General features: G+C 45.5%; 1 protein-coding gene across 2 annotated transcripts; it reads left to right on the top strand.

The window, feature by feature from the left end:
• The first annotated feature begins 991 nt into the window (after nucleotides 1-991).
• On the top strand, nucleotides 992-24,910 carry nt5c2a (5'-nucleotidase, cytosolic IIa). 2 transcript variants are annotated; one of them, XM_085476808.1, is made up of 19 exons: nucleotides 992-1,471; nucleotides 1,965-2,086; nucleotides 5,662-5,700; nucleotides 8,526-8,599; nucleotides 9,866-9,983; nucleotides 10,082-10,177; nucleotides 10,930-11,021; nucleotides 14,887-14,944; nucleotides 15,091-15,184; nucleotides 15,270-15,323; nucleotides 15,438-15,521; nucleotides 16,649-16,690; nucleotides 16,776-16,883; nucleotides 17,352-17,418; nucleotides 17,957-18,127; nucleotides 19,372-19,423; nucleotides 19,845-19,905; nucleotides 23,187-23,363; nucleotides 23,604-24,910. In XM_085476808.1, exons 2-19 carry the CDS (start codon nucleotides 1,986-1,988, stop codon nucleotides 23,829-23,831), a joined length of 1,716 nt encoding a protein of 571 aa, XP_085332934.1. In that variant the 5' UTR covers nucleotides 992-1,471; nucleotides 1,965-1,985; the 3' UTR covers nucleotides 23,832-24,910. The 2 variants fall into 2 exon arrangements, with proteins under 2 accessions (XP_085332934.1, XP_085332936.1); XM_085476810.1 differs by lacking the exon at nucleotides 5,662-5,700 and having other exon boundaries at nucleotides 994-1,471.
• Nucleotides 24,911-25,683: the final 773 nt, after the last annotated feature.

Genomic DNA, 25,683 nt, shown 5'->3' with positions numbered 1-25,683 from the left:
CATGCGGAATCTCTGTATCCGCGGTGGAAGCAAATCCAAGGCTTGCCCTCCAAGTAGGCTCACAAGTGGCTTATGGTCGGTCTCAGGCTCAAAGTGTAGCCCTAGAATAAAGTCACTGAATCTTTCACAGGCCCAGGTGAGCGCCAGCGCTTCTTTTTCCAGCTGAGCGTAGCGCTGCTCTGTGGCTGTCAATGATCGTGAGGCACACGCGACTGGTGACCACACGTCATTGTCTTTCTGTAGCAAAACTGCCCCCAACCCGTATGAAGAGGCATCTGTGGAGATCTTTTGGGGTTTGTTTGGGTCGTAAAGCTGCAGTACTGGAGCGGATGACAGTTCTCCTTTTAAACTGCTAAACGTGTTTTGTTGCTCGTGCCCTCAGTACCACGTTTTTATTTGAAAGCAAGTCTTTCAGTGGTTTGTCTTTTTTTCAGAGAGGTTTGGGCTGAATTTCCCCAGCTGGTTCACCATTCCTAAGAAGCTCCTAAGCTCACTCACGGTGCTTGGCTCTTTCATATTCTGCGCCGCACTATATTTGTCAGGGTCAGGACTCATGCCTTCAGATGACACAATGAGTCCTAATAATTTCACTGCTCTTTTGCCAAACTCACATTTTGACATGTTCAGGGTGACGCCCGCCTTCTCTGCACGGACGAGGACAGCGTGGAGTCTCATGTCGTGCTCCTCTCTCGTGGATCCCCAGACAGGGATGTCGTCCATGTGGCACACGACTCCCGCGAGGCCGGCTGTCACTTCCGTCACCACCATGTTTTGGAAATGCTCCGGTGCACTGGAAACACCAAATGGCAAACGATTGAAATGGTATCTACCAAAAGGCGTAATAAATGTGGTGAGGAGAGCAGATTCTTTGGCCAGCGGTATTTGCCAAAAGCCCGTGTTAGCATCGAGCTTGGAGAAATACTGCGCACCTGTGAGCATGCCTAGTGTTTGGTCTACAGAGGGGAGGATCTTTCACGACACACTGACTCATTTAACGGTGTCATGTCCACGCAGATGCGGACTTTCTCTTTGTCCTTTTTGGGGGCTACGTCCATGCCGCAACACCAGTCTGTTGCTCTTCCACAGGACTGCGTGTTTGAGAGAAACAGATAAAAAAGAACAATGTTTTTTAAAATGCAGAAATGTTTAAGCAGGCTTTTCAAGGCTTAATATCCTGAAAGTAATTTTCTTTGATCATTTTAAAAAGGGCTCAAGTTGGTTCAGTGATTTATGAAAAAAGCAGAAAAACATTGTCGTTTGTGGATTTTACGGCAGATTTTGTGCGTGTACATTTCTGTCCACGGAGGTGTCGAGGCGGGCACACGGGCCAAGTATTCAGAAGCTCCAGGAGAGGGCGGTGAAGTCATTCGGTGCAAAAGGAAACTGCAATAACAACAGAGAAGACCAGGAAGCAGCTGCAAAGATTTGCGCATGCGCCATACACTGTACCAAGTTAAAACTAGAAACGACGGTGAGTTGTTTGTCATTCTCTGCATAAAGTGTAAAACTGCGTTTTATCTTAACAGCGTCTGGTCTGTGAAGTTGTTGCGACTTGTGACTTTGTTCGAGGGCAGCTGGAGCTCTCAGTGCGTGGGCGCTCGGAGTGTGGTTACACGCCGTGCTGTCAGCTGCAGCATCGGAACTTACTCTGTAAGATGAAGCTGAACTTTACCGGAACCTGCCTTCTGCTCTTGTTTAAAATACGCATGTGCCGTTAACAGTCCAATCCACATGGCCTTAATAAACAGAGGAAGCCCCTAAACCCGAGTGGGTGATAGTGGAAAAGGGCTGTGTGAGAGGGTGTGGGTCATCATCAAAAAGTGAGATTTGAGGCGTTACGACGTTAAAGGACGTGAGGGGCCGTGGGTGTAACAGGGAGACGCCGAAGCGTCCTCGTTAATGCTCTCGGTGCGACGCAAAGAGCCAGCTGGGCTGTTTAAACGATTCGGTGTCTTTTCTTACAGAAACGTCAGTAACGGTTAAAGATGACGACCTCGTGGAGCGACCGTCTGCAGAACTTCGCTGCTCTTCCAGCCAACATGGACGGTGTGGCCATGAAGAAGTATCGTCGTGAAGCCCACCACAGGTAGATGGTAGTCTGTCCGCTGATGCTCATAAAATGTGCAGTTACACAGTGCTGCGTGAAAGTCTTGAGCCGCCTCTCCTTTAGCATAGTTTGCATGGAGAATGTGTGCAGTTGTAACAAGCTTGGAAGTCCACGTTGGAGTGAGCACCTGCATGCTTTCAGCTTTCCGGGCTTCGTTCCCGAGCTGTTCTCCTGATCCTGGCCGTCTTTGTTGTGTTCTGTCAGCATCACTCTGCTACAGGATGCTGTGTGTTGTTCTGTGCAGGTCTGCTTTTACCTCATTGTCCAGTGTTTTGGGACTGTGCTGAATGTATGTGTGAATTTTAAGATTGTTTGTGAGTGCTCTAAAGTTGCACACATTTGTTTGTGGAGCATATATTACACAACTGTAACCAGTATTCCAACCAGCGATGCTGGGGATGTTGATCACTTGCGAGTTATGAATGCAGAAAATCCACCCTCTGGCAACAGCTGCAGTTTTTAGCCGCCAACCTTCTGATTAGTTGATGATCTGCTGCCCCTCCTGAACTACAGCCACCCAACCCCAGGCCAGTTCTTGTATATATAGAATCCACAGCATGAACACAGTGTTTTAAACTATTCACAAAATGTGCTGACATCCACACATAAATTCAATACAGTTTGACTACATGTAAAAGTATTTTGTAAAGACCAGTTCTGCATTCCATGAGGGTACATCTGTCACCATCTTACAATATTGTGATTGTAGCCGTCCCCAACTCTCTGTGAATGGGACTCATGGCCATTGATTCAATTCAACTTTATTTACACAGCGCCAAATCACAACAACAGTCGCCTCAAGGAGCTTTATATCGTACAGTAGACCCTACTGTAATACATACAGAGGAAACCCAACAATCATATGACCCCCTATGAGCAGCACTTTGGCGACAGTGGGAAGGAAAAACTCCCTTTGAACAGGAAGAAACCTCCAGCAGAACCAGGCTCAGGGAGGGGCGGGGCCATCTGCTGTGATTGGTTGGGGTGAGAGAAGGAAGACAGGATAAAGACATGCTGTGGAAGAGAGACAGAGGTTAATAACAAGTATGATTAAATGCAGAGAGGTCTGTTAACACATAGTGAGTGAAGAAGAAACACCCAGTGCATCATGGGAATCCCCGGCAGCCTACACCTATTGCAGCGTGCATCGAGATATTGGGTCGTTAGTACGCTGCTGCCCTTTTTATGTGTTTCATGCAGCTTTAGTGCCTGCAGACCAACAGACCAGATTTAGAAGATGGCGCCTGTGTTTGGCTTTGCTGACCTTTGACTTTGTTATTTTTACTCTGTTGTGTCATGACTTTAGCCATTTTTCTCTGTACCCAAATATTCAAGTTCGTACTTGCATGTTTGCTCAGAAGGCTGTGGACTGGGAGGATGCAGTGTCATCATTCTTTAATGACATCACATCGGGTCACATGGGTTTTAGACCTGCCCCTTCTTCTTTTGTCCAGTTTCCTCAAATATTTTGAAGATGGACACAGTGTCAAGTTACACTAAGTTTTAGCTGACTGGCTGAAACGTTCCTGTGAGAATGCTGGATGGAGTGAAATGGGTGAAAAGTGTTGTTCAAAATCACATTTAAGAAATGATCAAGTCGGGCTCCTTGGAAATAAAACGTAACGAAACTAGCACCGGCTCAAGACTTTTGCACAGTACAGTATTTCAGATTGGATATGTGATCAAAAAAAAAATGGACGTACATTTAAGCAGCTTAAAGAAACATGGCACATGAATTTTACGAATGTACGGTGTCTTGGATGGGAATCCATTAGAGTTTAGTGATTCTGATTCCCTGATCAATATCACGCTCTCTCATTGGGTTCTTATTGGCTCTGCTTGGAGAGCCGCCGCCATTTCTGCAGCATATCAAAGACTTGAGTTGCATGCTGCGTGGTCAAATGTTTGTGCACGTTGGAGGTCTTTCCCGTCTTTGTTGTGCTCGGTGTTGGGTTTATTACGCAGAACACTAAAACGTAATGCAGCACATTGTTTAATTACTCCCAGGAGAAATGAATCCATTACACTGTCTCCCTAAAATGACACGAAACACGTAACATAATTACCACTGAACAGTACAAACCCCCCCCAATTTTTGCACATGTCGAGGAGCGTGTCAGGCTACATTTCACTGTGTGTTATACTTGTATAACTATGCATGTGACAAATAATAAAGAACCTTGAACCTTGAACCTAAGGCATGAACACAAAGCCAACAACAGTTTAAAGTGATCGTCACAGTGATTCTACATAAGAAACACGAACAGTAGAAACGAAGGTTGCAGCCTCATCCATTTGTTTCCCGTTCAAATTCAGGGCTGGTCGCTGGGCTGGGGCCACCGTCGCTCTCGGGTCCTTTTGTGTAATGGTCACATCCACACTGTGTCGCTGCTCTCTTCCTCTGGCACAAGAACTGAAATCAGCCGATTGTAACAGAGAGCACAGAGCAGCAGGGCGACAGCAGGGCCAGCCTGGCTCTTGTAATAAGGGGTTCTGTCTGACTTCAGGTTGTGCACTGCCCTACCAATCGTTACTCTGTCATTCATACCCAGTGCATACCATTCAGACATGTTCATGAAGAAAAACACACCAGTGCTGTAACAGAGGCCTCGTCCTGTTGGCTGCGGTCAGCTGTGAGCTAATACAGGAAGGATCTAGTCTTTGCAAAAGAGGAAAAAAGGGAAACAGAAGTGGACGTCTTACAGAAATCTACGGCTGCAGCAGTTCTCTTGACTCATTCTTTAAATATCCAAAGCATCAAAGTGACAGTATTACTGCAGGGTCTACCTTACAATATAAAGCACCTTGAGGCGACTGTTGTATAAATAACATTGAATTGAATAGTTATGGTTAATTATTCAAATAAATAATGGTTGAGCATAATAACTATGATTTTTAAGGCCTTTAAAAATCATAATTATAACTTATACATATGGACTATTAACCTTACTGTAGATTCACAGTTCAATTACTGTCACCTCAGATTAAAAACATGCATATCGGTCTGATCAGTTTGTCATTATCCTGAGTCTCTGTCTCCTAGCACAGCTGCTGTAGCATCGGGGGTTTGCTAGAGTTGGTGTCGGTTTTGTTGAGGCGCTCTCAGCCAGGCAGGAACTCGGATGGAAAACGTACAAGTTCAAAGGAAAGTCCTTAATCAGCTCTTGTTTTCCACGTTATCATTTAGTCAAAGCTCAACCTGTGATATCACTCTGGCATGACCGAAGGATAAGAACAAGCAACCAAAATGAAATAAGACTGTTTCTTCTCATTCATTCTAACCAAACAACACACTGACTCGTCTCAGATGTGTCACTTATAAAACCACAGACCCGGGCTTTGTTATATTGCTACTCAGATGTATTCAGAACTGTATTAAAATGTCAGCTGTGCCTGTTTCTTGTATGTTCATAATTTTAAACGAATAGTAGGTAATGAAGGCAGATCTAATTACTTTTGTTAAGAGATAAAAAGACTGTCTGCAGTCAGAGAGCAGCAGGAGTGGTAATATTAGCACTTCTGTGGTAATACTGCGTGTATTTTCTATTACAAAGCTTTCCAAAGGATCTGGCTCAAAACCATCCTGCAATGAGGTATGCCGTCCTATTGTTACTGAAACTGTGAATGGTGACGACGTTACTTTTGAGTTGTGATGTCTGTGATGTGGTTTGACCTTCCATGAAGCTCTCAGCTCATGGAGCTCCATAATATTAATGATTGGGATTTCTCACTGTGAAGAGAGCAGCTCTCATTGTGGGTTCTTGGATTTGCATTTCTCTTCTTTCTCCATCTGCCCTTTTATCCTTTTATTCCATTATTATACATCAGATGAACTAAAATCCAAAATTACAGGTTATTGTCAGTTCCAAAAGTGTCTTCTGTCGTTATTTCGCAGTGTGCCAAATGTTTTTAGCAGATGAAACGTCTCGACTGCAGAGAGGCCAGTTCTGTACTTTCTGCTGCCGTGCTGGTATAGCTGTACTTTGCAATTTAGCATTGTCATGTCTAAATATGCAACACCTGAAGAAGATGTCTACTTCAATAAATCACTTAAAGCACTTATCGAAGTAGACATCTTCTTCAGTAGACATCATCTTCGAAGTAGACATCTTCTTCAGGTGTCACTTAATCACTTAAAGCACTTTCTACTACAAGTAGAATCCAGTCACACATTGGTACGGCCCTTCATCTGTGCTTTTTTTAAAGATTTGTTTTGGCTTTATTGGACAGAGAAAGTTAAGACTGAGGAAGACATGAGGCAAAGGGCCGCAGGTCGAATTCGAAGCCGGCCGCGCTCAGCCATGCGGCATGTTCATCCAACTGAGCTAAACTGGTGCCCTGCTTAAGCACTTTTAACTTGAATCTACATGCGCACTAATAAATTGTGGGTTCAGTAGTTTTATTTCAGTAGATTTGCATGTTATTGCATTCTGTTTTCTTTTTATGTTTTCAATTTCCCCAAACTTTTGACGTTGGGTTTGAATCTCCATCCTTTAATCTGTACGTCTTTTATTCTTTCCGTATACACATTTATTTGGATTTGGATGCTGCTTCATGGAAAATGTTGTCAAGTCTCTCAGATTTTTCCCATTCCTGCTTGGATAATACCTGAAACATCCAATTTTCACGTTCCGCAAGTAGAAAAATCCAAGATTTCATTTGGGATTGTTGAAAATAGTTGATGGCAATGTGCATGAGTTTGGTTCTCTGTTGTGAGCTCCCACTGGCTCATCTATTAAACTGCAGTTTGTGGCTGGTTAGCTGAAGCCAGCCTGTGTGATATGAGTGGCTTCCATGTGCTAAAGTCATATGTTGCCTTTATACAACATGTTGGTGTTAGAACATTCTGGTAACAGTGTTACCAACAAACTGCAAATGGCAAAAATCAACTGGAAACACTGGATCTGGTACATCTGGATTTCTGCTTTAGCTCAGGTCACATTATCAGTTCAGTGAGGACGATATGAGCTCACACATTTGTCTGCTGTTTGGGTATTTGGTGACTAATCTGAGCTTTACATTACTTCCACTTCTCACACTGTAAAGCTCATCGCTGACATCGCTGGTCCAATCATCTTCCTGCTCGCCGCCTTCAGGCCAGTCAGCCTCTACTCTGCATGTTCACTGCTTACCCGTCATTCTCCCTTGCAGATGCCTTCATGCAACCAACTCCGTCCCGTTTCCGCCTCTCCCATGTTACTCAGGCTCATTCAAGCCTCCATCTTTATCTGCACCACCTGTGTGTAGACTCTGGGGGGTCCTGCCCTAATTCTTATAACCGCTGGGATTCCATTCTGTGATGGGCCATCAGTCTAATGGCCACATAGCTTCATTTTTACATCGCGGGAAACTCCTCCTACTGTCAGTGTAGAGAAGTTACATATTTACCAGTTTGTCTACATGATAAAGAAAAAGCAGCTGTGACAAAGACCGAAAACAGTCAGCACGACTCTTTGGACTTAAACTGTAAGAACCAGTTAATGGACTGGTTCTTGTTAATGGACTGGTTCTTATAACGCTTTTCTACTCTGAGCACTCGAACACAACCTGCCTCATTTACCCAGGAACGTTTTCTGTGCTCTTTCTATGTGACTGCTTTCTGGCTAACATTCATTCTCCTATGGATGCATCGGAAAGCCGGGTTATTATCTTGCCCAAGGATATTTGGCATGCAGACTGGCACAGATGGGAAATGAACCACCAACCGTCCAGTTAGTACTACCTGAGCTACAGCCACCACGCTAGCTCACTGCTCAGACTGTCCAGGTTTTTTTGGTTTGTTTTTTTTAACTGATTTCGTAAAAACAGAGGGGCAGAAATTTCTGCAGTTGAAAGTCAAAACGGAGACTTTTCTCTCGTGTAATTGTTCGTTGCATAATGACTTTGTGTAGTACGATTGGCAGTAAGGGATGTTTTCATTAGAAAGTAGTTGGGCATAGAAGAAATAATTGAATGGGTGAGTGAGGCTTGCAGTATAAAGTGCTTTAAATGCTCGAGTAGAGTATAAAAGTTTTTATATAAGAAATAGTCTGATGACATTTTTCTGACCCCTGACCTTGAGGCCGAGGTCACTGAGATTCAAACTCATCTCAGATTTGTGGTAGATACACGTATGATGTTAATTTGAAAGTCCTGCATCACATTACCTGCCCAGCAAGGTGACATCATCAGCCTTTTCCAGCTGATGGTAATAACAAGCGTGAGTTTTATCTGAGGGACTGAAGCTCGGCCTGCATCGTGCATTAAGACTTTGCACTGTTCTGTAGTTTCTGTCCTTGCAGACTGATTTGTTAACTGTTTACTGTGGTCTGGGTGTGTGTTGTGGGAAAAGTAAGCAGTGTTGTTTCATTTGAGTTTTATATTTCATTACACTTTCATCTGCCGTGCAGTCGCTGACCGAACGATTCTCCTGTTTCAGAGTGTTTGTTAATCGAAGCCTGGCCATGGAAAAGATCAAGTGTTTTGGTTTTGATATGGATTACACTCTTGCAGGTGAGTGAGTCTTTTCTTTAATGTAAATTCCACTTATTTATTTTAGGTCATCCTCCTTAACTCCACATATATGTGTGCAGCGGTGGTATCCCAAACTGTTTGGACAAATATGTCGACCATCAACGATGGTGGGAGAGAATCAAAGAGAAACTGGCTTCTTCTGTGTTTATCTGTCTGACACACTCGACCCAACAAACAAATACAAAATTAAACAAAAAGTTAAAAATCAAAATGTCTCTTCCAGTGATCTTAAAAACGCTGTATTATAGCTATATTAATACTGAAACAAACAAGAAAAGAAGGTCAGATATTCCCTCCAAACAAAACGTAGAAATTCTTTGACAGAAAAACGAGCATGTTTTAGCCGCGTGAGTCACAGTATTAGCTGCGGTAAGCTGAGCACAGCAGGATGGTGGACACGTACATGCTCGTGCAAGTCAGCCGTGCTCGAGTCCTTTGCTGGCACCGTGCGTCTGCACCGCTTTGGTTTCATCCTCAGGTTTCTCTCTTTCATCCAGTTTAAAGTCAAAGAATTCCCAAATTGGCGACTTTGTATTTTTTGGCAGCTAGTTCCTCCATGTTTGGACTTCTTCTGTGTTCTAAACAGTCCGTGCATGATCACGTTGCCCCGCCCATCAGAAAGTGGCCTGCGTGAATATATCGCCTATCGTCAGAAGAATATTACAGAATGTTATCAGCTGTAAACAAAAGCCCTCCCTGCACCTAAATCTGCTGTCAGAGAACACGACTGATTTAAAGCACCGAGCTGAAGGAACTTCCTAGATAATGCCATCATCTACGTCTACCTTAATTACGTGATTATTTAAATATTTAGACAAAACCTATGACGGTAGGAACCTGAAATGTTCCTTTTTTTGCATTTTCTGTATATCAGTCTGTGAAGTTAACTTTTAGAATTCACATTATAAAATAATAACAGAATATTAAGTGGAAATATCCACCCCCACCCAGCCACAGGAACCGCTACGTTTTATGTAGAGTTTAAATAAATATGATCCCTAAAAACGTTGCCAAAGCACAAATGTGTTTGTTTGAATTTATGGGCATCAAGCATGCAGTGTGCTCGTGGGAGATATGACCGCGATGCAGAAGAAGACCTTGCTAGCTTGTTGTTTAAACGATAGAAGACACAGTTTGGTTTTGTTTGGACCGCTGTATGAATAAGACTCTTTCCATGGTGGAAACAATGACATCCGTTACTGGAAGGATTGTTGTGAACCTGAGCTTGTCTCTCTGCTTTTTTAGTGTATAAATCTCCTGAATATGAGTCCCTGGGCTTCGACTTGACAGTGGAGCGCCTGGTATCCATTGGATATCCACAGGAGCTGCTGAACTTTGTCTACGATCCCTCCTTCCCCACCAGGTAGGTTCACAGATCCCAGCTTTATTATTTCACTTCACCATTGCACCGAATGGTGAATGTCAAGTGTTTATGTTTTCACCTATTTCCGTGCTTCACAGAGGTCTGGTGTTCGACACAATGTATGGGAACCTGCTCAAAGTTGATGCCTATGGAAACATTCTGGTGTGTGTGCATGGGTTCAACTTCTTGAAGGGGTAAGGTCCATTACTCCCACTTTGCTTTAAACTGGGCAATTATACAAACCTGTGTCTTTAAATTCAGCTTAGGTGATAAAAACTGTTGAAACTTGACTGTCCTGTCAAGCGCCGCTCAGAGGAAGTGCTGCATGCCGGTGTTTCTTCAGAGCACGAAACCTTTCGCTGGTGTTCACCAGTACGTTCACTGGTTAAGCCTGTTGGGGGGATTGTTGACGTTGTCGTTGTGCTTTCGAGGACGTGATTGTGGATCAGGTCAATATTTCTCTACTTCAGCAACCAATGAATTTTTCTGTGCTGAAGGTCAAAACTCAAATACAGGTGCTGTGGACATCTTCCAAGTACAGCTGAGGCAGGCAGGAGTTTGATTACAGATTCTAGTATGATGGTGCTGCTGAGCTAAAGCACCCAGAAGCCATTCAGTTTTTTAGCAGCTTAATTGTGGCTAAAACGCCGCTACACTGGTTTATCTGTGTGTCTGGCTCATGAGCTGCACATCTGGGTGAGCTACAGACCGAAGAACTGAGCACACTGGATTTAATCTGCCAGCAGTTTTCTACCTGTGACTGACTTCTTGGACTCATCCCTGTATTCCTGACATCTTCCCATGCTGTGTGCCACACTCGCATCATGTTAACAAGCATGCTGGTTTCAGTGTAGAGTTTGGACCGCTGCAGAGGGAGATAATAATGTTGTGAGGTTTGTATGCTTGTATTTATATTTGCTACTTCTTGGTTACTATTTCTGCTCAGACCTGACATCAGAGAGATGTACCCGAACAAATTCATCCAGCGTGGAGACACAGACCGCTTCTATATCCTCAACACTCTCTTTAACCTCCCCGGTAAGTAAGCAAAGCAACTCTGGAAGTTTTCTGATCTTAAAATTCAAACCTGAGCCTGATGCAGTCTGTACAAAAAGGATATAATAAAAGTCAAGTCAAGTCAAGTTTATTTATAGAGCACATTTAAAAACAACCAAGGCTGACCAAAGTGCTGTACAGTAAATACAGATAAAAATACAATAGAACACAATTTCGTAATAACACCTCGCTGATAAAAATAAAATAAAAATATATAAAACAAATAAATTAAACCTTTCTAAAAGCCAATGAAAAGAGGTGAGTTTTAAGAGCGGTTTTAAAAGTTTCTAGGCTTTTGGAGAGTCTGACGTGAGGAGGTAAACTGTTCCACAGTCTGGGTGCAGCCACAGCAAACGCCCTCTCTCCCTTTGTCTTTAATTTATACCTGGGAACATCTAAAAGCATCAGGTCGGCTGACCTCAAAGATCTCCTGGGGCGATAAGTACTAAGGAGTTCTGACAGGTAAGAAGGTGCAGTGCCATTTAAAACCTTAAAAGCCAGCAGTAAGATTTTAAAATCAATCCTAAAGGCAACTGGGAGCCAGTGGAGAGAGCAGAGAACCGGAGTGATGTGTTCTCTTTTTTTTGAACCGGTCAACAGGCGAGCGGCAGCGTTCTGCACCAGTTGAAGGCGATGTAGACAGGAACGATCTAGGCCAGCATAGAGGGAATTACAGTAGTCCAGCCGTGAAGTAATAAAAGCATGGACCACTCTTTCTAGATCGTTCCTGCAAAGGTAAGACTTGACTTTGGCTAAAATCCGCAAATGATAAAAAGATCCCTTAACTACAGAGCTGATTTGTTTATCAAGTTTAAAAGCATTGTCAAAAATAACACCAAGACTCTTAATGGAAGAAGTGCAATCGGAGGTTAGGGGTCCCAAAAAGTCAAGAGAGAAGTTGGGATCTTTAGGAAGCCCAAACACAATGACTTCAGTTTTGCTTTCATTAAGGTGTAAGAAGTTAAGAGTCATCCAAGTCTTAATGTCAGACAAGCAGGAGAGTAGCGGCTGCAAAGAAACATTGCAGTTCAACCTCAGAGGGAGGTAGATCTGAATATCATCGGCAAAGATGTGGAAGGACACATTATGTTTACGGAGCACATCGCCCAGAGGGAGCAAGTACAGAATAAACAACAAAACATGCATGTCTGCAGAAAGACTACATGTGCTTTATCAACCTGGGAAAGGCCTTTAACTGTGGGCCAGCTGTCAGCCAGCTGTTGTATACCATTTACATACAGCTGTGGTGAGAGCTGGGTTTGCATTGGCAGCATTAATGGGGACTCTGTAGGTCGGGTTCATCGGTGGTAGCACGTTGGCGCTCCATGCTAAAGATGGGACTGCCTGTTTTAACCACAGGGAGCATCTGTTGTCAGTCTGTCAGAGGCAGTGTCGAAAATATAACGCGTGTCGGGCTTGTGTGGAGAAGAGTAGAGGTATGACCGTCTATGGTGTCAGCTTCTTAGGCACAAACAAAATCCCGTTGACATGCTGGATTGAGCAAATATATTTAGCAATATCAGTAGATCGTCTAATCCAAAGAGAAGCAACCACAACGGAAATCTGGAGTTTTCTGATGGTGCTCAGGAAGTGATTTCATTAAGTGGATTTTTTGGTGTCACTCCATTTCTAATCTTTTTTTTTCTTTAGAATATTTTCTCATGAACAATCATTGCTTTGTCTAAAATATTATAATCCAAAGTTTCAATTTATATCCAATGATTGCTGTTTAATTTTAGCTTATATGGCAAATCTTTTTTTTAAATCTAAAGACTCATCATAGTGATAGTGTGAGGAAGCTCGCGCTGGAGCACTGACACCTGCTGGTCATTCGATGTACTGCATCATGTGCTCACATGTTTGTGATCCTCAGAATCACCTCAGGTCCAGTTCACACAAAAACAAATTCTTGCATCTTTAACAACCTAAATAAAAAGGTCGGTTTTAAAGCTTTCAGTACATGCAGATTTTTATAAATACCCCAATAAATTCATTGCAGTAAATGTTTATGTAATGATTCAAAAACAAATAAAAGCAAAGCAAAAACAGTTTGTTACACTTGTGCATAATGTTAGTGCAAGGACAAGGGCGTTTACTGTCACAAGTGACCTCAGGAATCAACCCTGCAGACTGAGGATCAGCTGTACACTGCTTGATCCAGTCTATGACGCGTGAGTCAAACCCAAACGTATGCAGAGCTGCTGATGGGATTTGCAGTTCTTTCTCTGTATGCAAAGAAAGATGTTCAGTAGCGTTGGCTGAGTGTACCTTTGATGCTGACATGAGTGAGAGTGAGCGGTGGCTGGATGGGAGGGTAGGATCTTCGCTTGTGTTAAGAAGCAGAGTTGATGTTTAGAGCGGCCTCCTCTCCATCTGTCGTGTTGTTTACACCTTTGTCTGTCTCTGACTCCTGTTGGGACTGCTGCTGCTCCTCCTGCACTAGTGTCAGCAACAGCGACCGTTGGTGACGGCTTTGTTTGAGATGGTGCAGCCGCTCACACGTCAGTAAATGTGATTTCATTTCTGTCTCTCACGTTTACTTTGCCCTTTTGTTTGTCCATCTTTATCAGCCTCTTGTTCCACATCAGACTCTGCTCAGTGTGTAACGACACCAGACCCGATGACAGTTTGATTAACTCACACGGTTGCTGTTACAAACACTGCAGCTCGCAGCGCCACACAAACACCACCACAGACAGACGGCTGTTTATGCTGTCGAGCGTGATTGCAGATGCCGAGCACGTGCGTCCGTCAGCATCCAACACTCCATTAGTTTAACCACACTGAGCTTTGTTGCAGGGAAGAAACGAGGCTACAGGCTGTTGACTGGTTACAGGCAGATATTACTTTGAACAGGACGCCCACATCCACAGCTCCCTCACACACTCAGCCAAAGAAAGAGGGATGGTCGTGTTAATTTATAGAAAACTGTAGACGTGAAACAACTAATACGAGTTCTAAATACGGCTGTGAGGAACATTATTAAACAGTATGTGAGTGAGTTTGGTCTTTGCTGGTGTCACCGCCCTCGCACCAGTGCACCACTCACGCCCTCGCACCAGTGCACCACTCACGCCCTCGCACCAGTGCACCACTCACCGCCCTCGCACCAGTGCACCACTCACCGCCCTCGCACCAGTGCACCACTCACCGCCCTCGCACCAGTGCACCACTCACCGCCCTCGCACCAGTGCACCACTCACCGCCCTCGCACCAGTGCACCACTCACGCCCTCGCACCAGTGCACCACTCACCGCCCTCGCACCAGTGCACCACTCACGCCCTCGCACCAGTGCACCACTCACCGCCCTCGCACCAGTGCACCACTCACGCCCTCGCACCAGTGCACCACTCACCGCCCTCGCACCAGTGCACCACTCACGCCCTCGCACCAGTGCACCACTCACCGCCCTCGCACCAGTGCACCACTCACCGCCCTCGCCACGACTACTTGTTAGCTGGGCTTTTTTCCTGCAGCAGACTCAGGTTGTGTGCAGGATTTCAGCTCATGACTCAGGCAGTTCATAAACTCCAAGCCCAGAGCTCGTCGCTCAGGACAGCTCAGAGTAGAGATGCAGGTATTTATCCTGAATGTCTCCGGAGTGAGGTCATTAGGGCGTGTCCGCCTGGGAGGAGGCCCCAGGGCAGACCTGAGCCACACTGGAGTGATTACAGCTCCCGGCTGCCTTTGACGGCTGGGAGAACTAGAGCAGGGGGCTTTGCCTGGGTTGCTGCCTGTGACCCGTGCCCAGGTATCCTGCAGAAATGAACAATGACTGCTGTGTTTCTGCTGGTTTTGGTTTGTTTTTCCAATGAACGGGTGCAGACTCACTCTCCCTTTCCTCAGAAACCTACCTCTTTGCCTGCCTGGTGGATTTCTTCAATAACTGCTCCAGATACTCCAGGTACTGTAGGCTGAGTGATTCAGGCAGCGAGGGGCAGCCGCTCCTCTGATGATGATCTGTTAATGACTGATATTGCTGTAGTGTTTCATCATCATAGTATTCTTTGAGAAACATGGAAACGCTGTAAACATAATGTGTCCCTGTAGCTGTGAGACTGGATTCAAAGACGGGGACCTCTTCATGTCCTACAAGAGCATGTTCCAGGATGTCCGAGATGCTGTGGACTGGGTTCACTTCAAGGTAGAGACTCCTGTGTCCTAGTTCCACGTCCTTCAGTCCCTGCTTGGTCCATGAATGTCCTCAGTAACCTGATTTACTGTCACAGGGCTCCTTGAAAGAAAAAACCGTTGAAAACCTGGAGAAGTACGTGGTGAAGGACGTAAGTGGAGCAGCTCCGATTCTACAGAGTGAAGCTGTGGTGGTGGTGACACATATTGTTGAGAAATGTATAAATGAAATGATTTTAATGATTCAGTTTTTGATGTGTTTGTAGCCGAAGCTTCCTCTGCTCCTGAGTCGCATGAATGAAGTCTCCAAAGTGTTTTTGGTCACCAACAGTGATTATAAGTACACACAGGTAAAGCTCACAACAATAAACAGCTGTTTTCATCTTCTTCTGTAGAAAACCTCAGAATGAAGAAGTCTGACGGCTGCATGAACAACATCATCGAATTAGTGCATCATTTATTAACTATTAAACTAGTCTTTTTTCCTTTACAGTTTAACTATAGGTCAGGCTTATCTCCAACCTTTTAATCTCAGAGATTAGTAGAAAAATCTCTACTACAGAGAAATCGATGCTGGATGACAAACACCAATTAGTTAAACCACAAGAATTGTATTCAGCCCGAAAACCTTAGAAACAGGGTGTCTAACCAGACACTTCCTGGGATTAGCTTTGTCTCCAGTAACTGTGAGGAAGCTCCCGCTGAAGCACTGACACCTGCTGGTCATTCGATGTACTGCAGCCCGACTATGAGGCGGCTTCGACCTGGATGCTCATCGTAAACAAACATGAGTGTCTGCTTTCTCTGTAATTAGAACCTCAGAGTGACGCTGAAAATGTTTTCAACTCTGAGCACGCTCGCTGCTGCTGCCATGGAGATGCTGCCACCACCAGTTTCCCTGCAGGATGTTTACCAGTGTTGGTGTTTGTCACTAAACTGGAGAAGCTTTTTGTCCCTTTCAGAGCTTTCAGTGCAGTTTGACTCCCAGCAGGCTGAGGGAAGAAGCCTTGTAGGCTGTGCCTAATACATGAAGCACTGCTAAGATGCTTCCAGCAGGTTCTCCCACCTCTGCAGAGGATTTGTTTTGTTAAAGTGATTTTTGGAGTCACCTTCTCGTCTAAGGACCTTCTTCTCCGGTTCATCAGTTTGACCGCAGAGCCAAACATCTTCAGCTTCACAGCTGTTGAAGCCGCTGTGGTCTTTAGATCCCCACAGTCTTTGACACTGTTTCCCTCTTCTGTCATTTACCAAGTTCTCCCTTCAGCTTTGATCTATCCAGGGAGGGAGGAAGAGAGGGAGGGAGGAAGAGAGGGAGGGAGAGAGGGAGGGAGGAAGAGAGGGAGGGTGGAAGAGAGGGAGGGAGGGAGGAAGAGAGGGAGGGAGGGAGGAAGAGAGGGAGGGAGGGGGGAGGGTCGTCATTGTGGTGTGAAAATGGAAAATTTCAAACATGATTGATGAAAAAACTCTTGTCTTACAGAAAATTATGAGCTACCTGTTTGACCTCCCTCATGGTCCGAAGGTAACACGGATGATTAAAGCTTACGTACACATTTGACCTACACGCTCAGACTGATGTGTTATTGTGTGTGTGGATGGCCTTGCAGCCGGGCACGCCCCACCAGCCCTGGCAGTCCTACTTCGACCTGATCCTGGTAGATGCCCGTAAGCCCGTCTTCTTCGGGGAAGGAACGGTGCTACGACAAGTCGACACTGTGAGTGTACTCGAGTGTAGCCGGCTGCGTTGTTGCCGTGTCTTTGATACGACTAGCATGATGACGAGTGCCGTTTCCAAAGTAACGTCCTGTGCTGTCACACGCTCGATGCATCTTCACCACACGACCGTTCCTGTGACGGTGCTGCAGTTAGAGCCACTCACCGGTGCCCGAGTGTACGCTTCCTCCCACACAGTTACACCAGCCGCTGAAATGTGGCTGATGACCTGCAGCTCACTCAGCACCAGGCCTGTGAAGACATGAGAGATGTGGTTTGGCCTGGGCTTCCTCTGTGAGCTTTGGGTTCTCATGTCAGGGGAAATTCTTCAAAGTACCTGTGATACTGAGCTTAACCCACAGATGATGTTCGCTGGCTGCCCGCTGATACTGAGCGAGAGCAGGAACTTTCATTTGCACAAAAGATAAGTTAGTAAATGCTGCTTATGTGACGTGTTGTCTTTCTTTCAGAGCACAGGACGGCTGAAGATCGGCACGTACACTGGACCTCTTCAGCACGGCATCGTTTACTCTGGAGGTAAATTTCAAAAACAGAGCTGTGCTGATGTTGGACAGGATCTGATGTTTAGATGTTCTGATCAGTCAGGACTTTGTCGTATTTACAGTCCTGACCTGTTTTTGAGTAAAGGGCTCGTTCCTTAATCCGTGACTCTCACTGCATGATGTAAGAGGTTCGTCTCTGAAACAAACAGAGGTGATGTGCAAACATGTGTGAGCCGAGTCACAGCTCCAAACCTGAAGCTGATGGTTGTTCCTGGAAAGCTTGCGCTTACAACAGCTCAGTTTAATCAGACCGATGCTTTGTTGTAGAGTCAGGTTCTGTCGCTGTGGTTCGATGGCTGTCCTCGCTGGTTTCCATCATGCGTCCAGTGCTGTGAACATTTTTGTACCCTCCTTCTGACCGATCCCTCTGATGCTCTGTAACCATCTGCAAACGTTTCGCCTTTTTTGGCTCAAATTGTAAATAATTCACATTCCAGGTGAGAAATGTTTTGAAATGATTGATTATGGTCATTTTAAGAAGTGTTTTTTCTGTCCTTGTTTTTGTGTCTCAGGTTCTTCAGACATTGTCTGTGACCTGCTGGGCGCTAAAGGAAAGGACATCGTCTACATCGGAGACCACATTTTTGGCGACATTCTCAAATCTAAGAAGCGTCAGGGTTGGAGGACGTTCCTGGTGATACCTGAGCTGGCCCAGGAGCTGCATGTGTGGACTGACAAGAGCTGTGAGTCTGGGCTCACACGTGTGCACATGCACATAAGAATAAGCATGTTTATCCTGTGGGCTACAGGCAGCACAGACGGAGAACTGTGTGTGTTTGACTCTTTCTTTTGTTTAAATCCGACACCGTTGCAAAGCCAGTTTGTTCCTGCCGAGGTCGATGTTGCAAAGTGTTTGTAGAGTCAAAGGTGAGACTGTGTAGAAACAAACTGCTCAGCTGCACCCGGGTCTCAAATTCACACATTCCCCGGTGCGTTGGTCACTCTGGCATGAACAAGTGTTCAGAGGGTGAAGGTCAGGAGTGTGGGCAGGCCGTTCCTCCTGCAGGTACAGATGAACTGCTGGGCGTGCGGGGGCAGAGGTGTGGTCACCTGGGATGACAGTTTGGTCCCAGACTATGGACACGTAGGTTTGCCACTGGCTCTTCTCTTCACATCCCTCTGCACTGAAATTGCCTCCAATCACGACAAACCTGTTTCCAGCGAGGGAGATGCTGCCGCCACCTGATGTTGCAGCAGTCGCTCCAGCATTCTCCACCTTTGAACCTACGATCCAGCTGCAGTAGGCAGAACTGAACTCATCACTGAACATAACGTTCTGCACATGTTCAGGTTTCAGTAAGTACATGTTGCCGACAGCGGCGCAAACAGGCAGCGAGGCCAGAACTGCAGCTCTGTGCAGATCAGATACCAGCTGACCGGTGCAGCAGGCGCCTCAGCGCCCGGGTACCGGAGGTTTAAACTGTGACAGGAAAGATTTGGTATGTTCATGGGTTCAGCTCACACACTCGTCTGCTGTCCGGCCCACAGATGCATTGTGCTTCCAAATGTGGCTCCGTGCACGGAAACATTCCCACAGTTTAAGATTGATTTCCAAGGAGCGTTGCTGCAACAAAGAAATAATCACAGTTCCCGTGCTAAGTATGTATGAGTGCAAGCTTTTATACAGTTTGTTCATTTAAACAAAATAATTACTGTTAATATTTAATTCATGTTAAATGTTGAGTAGGCAGCTCGGCACCACCTCAGCCCATCAGTCGTGCGCGTGCCTTTGAAGCATCGATGAGGCCGTGATGAATGAAGTATTCTGATGTTTCAAACTGTAGATTCAGTGCCTGTGTCCATCGTTGGTGTGTGGTCTGTGGAATAGCTCAGCTGTACTACGTTACCTGTCTGTGGAAGTGTGAACAGTAAAGATTTCACTGATAACTCTGTGAAGGAAATAAACTGACACTGTTTTGTTTTCTAGCCTTATTTGAAGAACTTCAGTCACTGGACTGTTTTCTGGCAGAGTTTTACAAGTAAGGTTCTTCTTTTGTCTGATAAGCAATTTAAAAACAACAAGAAAACATGTTGTGGGCTCAGAGTTATATCTGCAACACTGATATTTACAGCAATACAGAAAGAAATGTTGAGTGTTTTACCACCGATCACAGCAAACAAGTATATTGATGACAGATGAACAAAGTGTGAGTCTGAGGCTACAAGCCTCCAGCAGCATTGTCTTGTAGTAGCAGCGGCACAGCATAAAATGCAAAGTTAAATATAAGAACCAGTGTAGGTAGCCTGGGAGGTTGGGCAGGTATCGAGCACAGATGTAACAAACCTAAATATATTATATTGCCTTTAACCAGGAATCATTTCGAGCTGTTAACAGAAAGATCAGTGCAGAAGCTTCAACCTTCAGCTGTGGAAACTACATTTCAAATGACTTGTCCTCAGGCACATGGACAGCAGCAGCAACGAGAGGCCTGATATCAGCTCCCTGCAGAGACGCATTAAGGTACAACTTCCTCTGAGGCTGGCTCAGCACAGCATCACTTCTGTTATCAAATGCATCAAATGTAAGTCGGTTCTTTTTCTAAAGACATGTTAAAGAAATGCAGCGTTTACAGAAACACAGGTATAAAGGTTTTTGCACCTACAGTTAATGTCCAGTAAAGTGAAGTGTATGAACAGTGACAGCATTGTTAGAATTTCCCTCTGTACGCTTCCCCACTGGATTTGTAATCCACCAGACGGAGGCATCAGTCTCGGCTCATTCACAGCAACAGTCGCCTCAAGGTGCTTTATGTTGTAAGGTCGACCCCACAATAACACATACAGAGAAAAACCCAACAATCATATGACCCCCTGTGAGCAGCACTTTGGCGACAGTGGGAAGGAAAAACTCCCTTTTAACAGGAAGAAACCTCCAGCAGAACCAGGCTCAGGGAGGGGCGGGGCCATCTGCTGTGATTGGTTGGGGTGAGAGAAGGAAGACGGCATGCTGTGGAGGAAGCGCATCACTCAGTAGAGCTGGCCTGCTGGTCTTTAAAGCACAATGTTCCCTGGCTTAGCACGCTGTGTGTAGCTACGGTTGAGCATCGTAGTCTGGGCTGGCAGGTGAACTGAAGCGGTCTGTCAGTGGGATGGCCATGGGCCGGACCTGTTCCACAATCAGTCTCCTCAGTGTGTGGTGTGTGTCATTTAGGGTCATTTAAACGTGACCTTTTTTTGGCACAGGCACGAGGCATGACCTCTTTCACAGCACGGGAACCCTTTGTAGATTCATGCTCGCCCTGAAGATGTGATGCGACTGTGGAGTGGAGGTGTGGCTCTATACAGCGTTCCACAAAGTTCCATAGTTTCCCAGTTCTCAATCAAAGTTTTCCTGTGGAACGCCCCCTGAACTAGGATTTAAAATCGGACAGGAGTTACAATCTAGTGAATCAGACACAGAAACAGGTGTCAAACTAAACCTGTGTATGTATGCAGAGCACTGAGCAGGCTCTGCTGCAGCCATGTTCTTAGGTGCAAAGACAGCAAGTATTATGGGATGTTGCTAGTGATACATGAATAGCTCTACCTTCATAAGAATCCTGTTTTTTCCTTGTTTTGCCAACTTTCCTGTTGGAACACACTTGAGTTGTGCACTATGGTGCAGAGTGCAGTTGGAGAAGGACACATTAAAAGGACTTTAACAAGAAGAAGAGGGACTGTGAGGTGGGGGAGGGAGAGAAGTGTTTATATGTATGCATGTATATACAGTGGATGCTAAAGTATTGGCCCCCCTTGAACTTTCCCACATTTTGTCACATTACAGCCACAAACATGAATCTATTTTATTGTAATTCCAGGTGAAAGACCAACACAAAGTGGTGCACACGTGAGAAGTGGAACGAGAATCATACATGATTCCAAACATGTTTTACAAATAAATAACTGCAAAGTGGGGTGTGTGTAATTATTCAGCTCTGAGTCAATACTTTGTAGAACCAGCTGCAGTTCCAGCTGCCAGTCTTTTAGGGTCTGTCTCTACCAGCTGTGCACATCTACAGACTGAAATCTTTGCCCATTCTTCTTTGCAGAACAGCTCCAGCTCAGTCAGATTAGATGGGCAGCGTTTGTGAACAGCAGTTTTCAGATCTTGCCACAGATTCTCGATTGGATTTAGATCTGGACTTTGACTGGGCCGTTCTAACACATGGATATGTTTGGTTGTAAACCATCCCATTGTTGCCCTGGCTTCATGTTTAGGGTCGTTGTCCTGCTGGAAGCTGAAGCTCCGCCCCAGTCTCAAGTCTTTTGCAGACTCCAACAGGTTTTCTTCCAAGACTGCCCTGTATTTGGCTCCATCCATCTTCCCATCAACTCTGACCAGCTTCCCTGTCCCTGCTGAAGAGAAGCCCCCCCAGAGCATGATGCTGCCACCACCATATTTGACAGTGGGGATGGTTCAGAGTGATGTGCAGTGTTAGTTTTCCACACATAGCGTTTTGTATTTTGGTCTCATCTGACCAGAGCAGCTTCTTCCACATGTTTGCTGTGTCCCCACATGGCTTGTGGCAAACTGCAAACGGGACTTCTTATGGTTTTCTGTTAACAATGGCTTTCTTCTTGCCGCTCTTCCATAAAGGCCAACTTTGTGCAGTGCACGACTAATAGCTGTCCTATGGACAGATTCCCCCACCTGAGCTGTAGATCTCTGCAGCTCGTCCAGAGTCACCATGGGCCTCTTGCTGCATTTCTGATCAGCGCTCTGCTTGTTCGGCCTGTGAGTTTAGGTGGACGGCCTTGTCTTGGTAGGTTTACAGTTGTGCCATGCTCCTTCCATTTCTGAATGATGGCTTGAACAGTGCTCCGTGGGATGTTCAAGGCTTGGGAAATGTTTTTGTAGCCTAAGCCTGCGTTAAATTTAAATAACTTTATCCCTGACCTGTCTGCTGTGTTCTTTGGACTTCATGGTGTTGTTGCTCCCAATGTTCTCTTAGACAACCTCTGAGGCCGTCACAGAGCAGCTGTGCAGCTGTTCTGCAAAGAAGAATGGGCAAAGATTTCAGTCTGTAGATGTGCACAGCTGGTAGAGACAGACCCTAAAAGACTGGCAGCTGGAACTGCAGCAAAAGCTGGTTCTACAAAGTATCGACTCAGGGGCTGAATAATTACGCACACCCCACTTTGCAGTTATTTATTTGTAAAACATGTTTGGAGTCATGTCTGATTCTCGTTCCACTTCTCACGTGTGCACCACTTTGTGTTGGTCTTTCACCTGGAATTCCAACAACATTGATTCATGTTTGTGGCTGTAATGTGACAAAATGTGGGAAAGTTCAAGGGGGCCAAATACTTTTGCAAGCTACTGTATATACATAACTTAAGTGACCAATCACAATAGGTTTGGTCTCCAAACTAGACATCACTGAAAGACAGGAGGACGAGCTGCAGAGCTGAATATGCTTCGATTTTTATTAGAAGTGATCCAGATGGGAAGGATTAGAAACCAGTATGAGAGGGACAGGCTGAGGGGTTGAGCTGGTATGGACGTACGCAGAGGAGGATGCTCTCCTGTGGTGAACTCTAAAGAGAGCAGCCAATAGAATAAGCAGGAGGTTATCATAGAGTAACCAACATATTACTGTACTGTTACCAACTGGTGTTGTCTTGGGCATCACACCACCTGCTCCATAATGCTGGGATGAGGAACTGCGTATCCTACTGGTTTGATGCTAACAGCAGCTGGGACCTTTGACTCTGCAGCACCAGCGAGTCTGACGTGACTGTGCATGTTTGTGACCTTTTCAGAAAGTGACTCATGACATGGACATGTGTTACGGCATGATGGGAAGTCTGTTTCGGAGCGGATCCCGGCAGACTCTGTTCGCCTCCCAGGTGATGCGCTACGCTGACCTGTACGCTGCCTCCTTCATCAACCTGCTCTACTACCCCTTCAGCTACCTGTTCAGAGCTGCACACGTGCTGGTGAGAAACCTACACCCATAGTTGTGAATGCAGTGAGTCGAAAAGCTCTCAGGAGTTTCAGATTCACACGAAGGTCTATCGGTGGGTTCAGTTCAGTACGTTAGACATTTAATACTTAGGCAACCATTTATGTCGAGTATAAAGACCCCCCCGTGCCCACCCACACCCCATGGGGGTCGTTGTTAGAGACGAGAAAGTGATTCTTGATTTCTGTCACTCACTGAACCGTGTCCCTCCCAGATGCCTCATGAATCCACAGTGGAACACACACACGTCAACATCATGGACATGGAGTCGCCGCTGGCCACAAGAGACCGCCACGACGTCGACTTTAAGGAGATCGAGTGCAAAAGACACCAGCTGACCCGATCCATCAGTGAGATCCAGCCGCCGCATTTCTTTCCTCAAGCCCCGCAGGAGATTACCCACTGCCACGATGAGGATGATGACGAGGAAGAGGAGGAGTAGGGGAGGGCCGTGAACCTTTCCCCAGAAGAGCCTGTTTCCATTTTTACGTTTGTCTTTACTTTGATTCGTAGCTGCAGCGAGCGAGTGCTCACAGAGAGGGACTCTCAGTCCGCGCTCTGCTTTTATCTGGGCTTATACGTGCTGTGCTCCATGCTGCGCAATATCAACGGTTGGTTCTCACATGTACCGATTGTGCACCGAGAGTTTGTGCCACGCTGCAGTCACGGCGGACTTCTGCTGTGACTGTGGGAGAATATCAGAAGTTCAAACTGGGTTTGTTGTTGCTGAATATCACGGTCTTCCACTGATGTTAATCTGTGACCAGTCTGAAAGGGCTCTCATTGGTTCAGCTGTCAACATGTTGCAGATGTGCTGTTCCTGGAGTGGGCTGAGATCAAAGTGCCTCAGTGTTATTACAGATGCTGTTCAGTGTACACGCGCTTTTCTTTTCTCATGTTTTTATGCTGCTGCCTTGATTTTAAAGAAACTACAAATATGTCCGACCAATAAAGCTGCAGCGAGGGCCTTAAAGGTTGTAATTTGGCTGTATGCTGGAGTTTTCAGGGGCAGCGTTCCTGCATTGGTACAGATGTGCCAGAGGGAGCAAGACTGGTGCCGACAAACGGGGCTCGCAAAGTATCAGGTAAGATACTTAGATCTGACTGCCAGAAGAGGGAGACAGGCAGCATGTTCAGGGTCGCCAACAGGGTCAGGCTGCTTCGGCTGCTGCTAACGAGCGACTGCAGTGATCGTGCTGCAGGCTGAGACGGGTATTCGTCCTCTGCTCTTCTTTTCTCCTTCCTGTGGGTCAGTTTGAGTGACGGTCCTGTGAGGTCTGAGCTAAAATCAAAGGATGCTTTTTGAACCTGGATGTGCCCAGGAGGACTTTCATAGGACGGACTCATCATAATCCATGAAGCTGAAAGCATGTTTTTATGTTTTATTCAAATTTCATATGTCAGCAACAGAGAGTGCAAATGCTTTTTTTATTTTGAATTATGCTGGGGGGGAATGATAACATGCATTGTTCTGCAGTTGACACGCTTTTTCATGGCTGCAATAAAATATATTCCATTGCTGCTGCGTTTTGATTTTGCTGTTAAATTTGCACTTAGAACAGAATAATCCTTTAATTGTGCCACAAGGGGAAATCTGGTTGTAACAGCAGCCACAAAGACACACATACAAACAAACAGCACACAAACATGCACATTTCTTTTACATTTTTACATCAAGGACAGCAGTTACCAGAGTACTGCACTGTTATTACATTAAATAACTACAGATAAGAGGCCGACCTGGTTGTCGTGTGAATCGGTTGATAAAATAGTGAAAGTTACAGCACTGATGTAAACATCTGTTTGTTGGGAGCAGTTCTGATTGTGCAGTCTGGCAGCTGCAGGGAGGAAGGAGCTGCAGAAACGCTCCTTCATGCATCGAGGACGCAGCAGTCTGTCTCTGCAGCAGCTCTGCAGCAACATCTACATGCATGTAAATGTTGGGAGACTCTGTCCATCAGAGATGTTATTTTGGCCAGAGTCCTCCTGTCTCCCAGCACCTGCACTGGGTCCAGGGTGCATCCCAGCACAGAGCTGGCCTTCCTGATGACTTTATCCAGCCTCTTCCTGTCAGCTGCCGATAAACTGCTGCTCCAACATACAAGTGTTCCTGTAGCTCCTGATAAGCCTGGTTGATGATAAGAGGTCAGCTGTGCTATCAGACTTTATCTTTTCTACTAATGTTTCTCCTCAGTAAAGTTTTCCTTGGTTAATTTCATTGTAACTGGTTCCAGTTGTCCCTTAATGGGACGGGTCACTGCAAACAGCTTTTACATTTTTGTTCTGATTGTGAC

The sequence above is a fragment of the Copadichromis virginalis genome, linkage group LG13 (genome assembly GCF_057382275.1).
Source record: "Copadichromis virginalis isolate Kocher_CV1m ecotype Utaka linkage group LG13, C_Virginalis_male_GT1.1, whole genome shotgun sequence".
Taxonomy (NCBI): Eukaryota; Metazoa; Chordata; class Actinopteri; order Cichliformes; family Cichlidae; genus Copadichromis; species Copadichromis virginalis.
The sequence above is the reverse complement of the archived record's forward strand: the minus strand, read 5'-3'. Positions and strand labels throughout refer to the sequence as shown.